Genomic DNA, 2,501 nt, shown 5'->3' on the forward strand with positions numbered 1-2,501 from the left:
GAAGGCGGGCAGCGCCGGGACGCGAGCCAGGAAGCGGCGCGATGCGAGAGCCCGCGGCGGCGGCGGCGGCGCGGCGCTGAGCCTGGGAGGAAGGAGCCGCCGCGGCCGCACAACGGATCTGCAGGCGCGGAGCAAAATGCACCCACGGCGCCGCGCGGTCCCGCAGCCCCGCCGCGACCCCGCGGCCCGCAGCCCCCCGGGGCTGCAGTGAGCGCCTCCCGCCACTGCCGGGGGCCGACCGGAGGGGTTCTCCGCGGCCTTGCACTTCTAGGAAGCCCCTGCAGTCCCAGCGAGAGCCGACCTTCTGCAAGCAGCGGGGCACCAGCCAGCGGCGCGCATGGATTTATGAAAACACTCATGCAAGAAGTTGGCAGGACTGGGGCAAACTTTTCCGCCGGCTCCGCGTCCGCCGCTCCCCGCGCCTCGTGTCCTTTCCGCTCCTCGCCCGGCGGCCGCCGCTGCCCGCGATGGTGGCAGGGCTGCTGGGCGGCGGCGGCGGGGCCCGCGGGGGGACCGTGCCGGGCGCCTGGCTGTGCCTGATGGCGCTGCTGCAGCTGCTGGGCTCGGCGCCGCGGGGCTCCGGGCTGGCGCACGGCCGCCGCCTCATCTGCTGGCAGGCGCTGCTGCAGTGCCAGGGGGAGCCGGAGTGCAGCTACGCCTACAACCAGTACGCCGAGGCGTGCGCGCCGGTGTTGGCGCAGCGCAGCGGGGGCGACGCGCCGGGGGCCGCCGCCGCCGCCGCCTTCCCGGCCTCGGCCGCGTCCTTCTCGTCGCGCTGGCGCTGCCCGAGCCACTGCATCTCGGCCCTTATTCAGCTCAACCACACGCGCCGCGGGCCCGCCTTGGAGGACTGTGACTGCGCGCAAGACGAGAACTGCAAGTCCACCAAGCGCGCCATTGAGCCGTGCCTGCCCCGGACGAGCGGCGGCGGCGCGGGCGGCCCGGGCGCGGGCGGGGTTATGGGCTGCACCGAGGCCCGGCGGCGCTGCGACCGCGACAGCCGCTGCAACCTGGCGCTCAGCCGCTACCTGACCTACTGCGGGAAGCTCTTCAACGGGCTGCGCTGCACCGACGAGTGCCGCACGGTCATCGAGGACATGCTGGCCGTGCCCAAGGCGGCGCTGCTCAACGACTGTGTGTGCGACGGCCTGGAGCGGCCCATCTGCGAGTCGGTCAAAGAGAACATGGCCCGCCTGTGCTTCGGCGCCGAGCTGGGCAACGGCCCGGGCAGCAGCGGCTCGGACGGGGGCCTGGACGACTACTACGACGAGGAGTACGACGATGAGCAGCGCGCCGGGGGCGCGGGCGGCGAGCAGCCGCTGGACGACGACGACGGCGTCCCGCACCCTCCGCGCCCGGGCGGCGGCGCTGCTGCGGCGGGCGGCCGCGGGGACCTGCCCTACGGGTCCGGGCGCAGGAGCAGCAGCAGCGGCTGCCGCTCGGCGACCCGAGGCGCCTGGACCCCGCTCGCCTCCATCTTGCTGCTGCTGCTGCTACCGCTGCTCTTTTAACACTCGCGCCCCCCCGCCGTCGGCCACGGGAGGGTCGGCGCCGGGGCACCTGTGGCTCGGGAACAGAGGGGTGGTCGGGGGTATTTTCCAAAACGTTTTCTAGGTGGTTTCTGCCTGGCCGGTCTCCCCGCCTTGACTCTTGGCACGACCTTCGCCTCCTCTCCCGAGCAGGACTTTTTGGACATCCTCCCCTGCCCCCATTCCGGGTTCCAGACACTCCCCGCAGAAACCAGCCTAACTCCGGACCCCCGACATGAAACGGGCCTGGGAGGGCAGAACCGTAGTCCTGGACTCCGAAGAGAGGATGCTGACCAGTGGGGTCTTAAGAGTTTCAAGGGACTGGGTTCGGAGCAGGGGTTTTGAAGGAGGATTTATATTTGCAAAGGGGCTGTTTATTAGCGTTTCTCCTGCGAGGGGGGGAAAAGTGCCGGTAATCGACTTTTATTGTGGCCAGTGAAGACATTGCAATCGTAACCAATTCATTCGTTTAGTCTTGGTATCCGCGCCCAGAATCCTCAGTTTTTTTTTGGGGGGGTGGGGTGGGGGGCGGGCGGGCAAGCATGAGAGGGGTTAATTTTCCTTAATTAGTTTTGGGTAATTTTTAGCCCTTGACTTTAATTTCATTGCCACCACTCAGATCTCTTAGCACATTTCTTAGGATTAAGGATCCAAAAATTCTGATCTAAACAGTTGCTAGTGGTGTTGAACAATGCAACTTTTTATTTAAAAGAGCTCTGCACTGCCATCTATGAAAGCCTCTTTATGATGTTTGTTTTGTTGTCATTTTCTTTACATCAAGAAATTGTACGTACAAATATGCGGAGAATATATATTGCCTCTGCTTTTATCAGGGCGCTCACCCCTGGTACTTCGTATATAAAATGTATTAAAACTGGGGTTTGTTACCAGTTGTTGTATTTTGTATATAGAATTTTTATAAATTGTATGCTTCAGAAATAATTTATTTTTTAAAAGAAATTAAAAAACTTA

General features: G+C 63.7%; 1 protein-coding gene across 1 annotated transcript; it reads left to right on the forward strand.

The window, feature by feature from the left end:
• The first annotated feature begins 388 nt into the window (after positions 1–388).
• On the forward strand, positions 389–2,024 carry GAS1 (growth arrest specific 1). Its single transcript, XM_029203239.1, has one exon. The coding sequence runs from the start codon at positions 468–470 to the stop codon at positions 1,509–1,511; it is 1,044 nt and encodes a 347-aa protein (XP_029059072.1). The 5' UTR covers positions 389–467; the 3' UTR covers positions 1,512–2,024.
• The last annotated feature ends 477 nt before the right edge of the window (positions 2,025–2,501 follow it).

Source organism: Monodon monoceros, unplaced genomic scaffold (assembly GCF_005190385.1).
Source record: "Monodon monoceros isolate NGI ecotype Baffin Bay Population unplaced genomic scaffold, NGI_Narwhal_1 Super_Scaffold_5, whole genome shotgun sequence".
Classification (NCBI taxonomy): Eukaryota; Metazoa; Chordata; class Mammalia; order Artiodactyla; family Monodontidae; genus Monodon; species Monodon monoceros.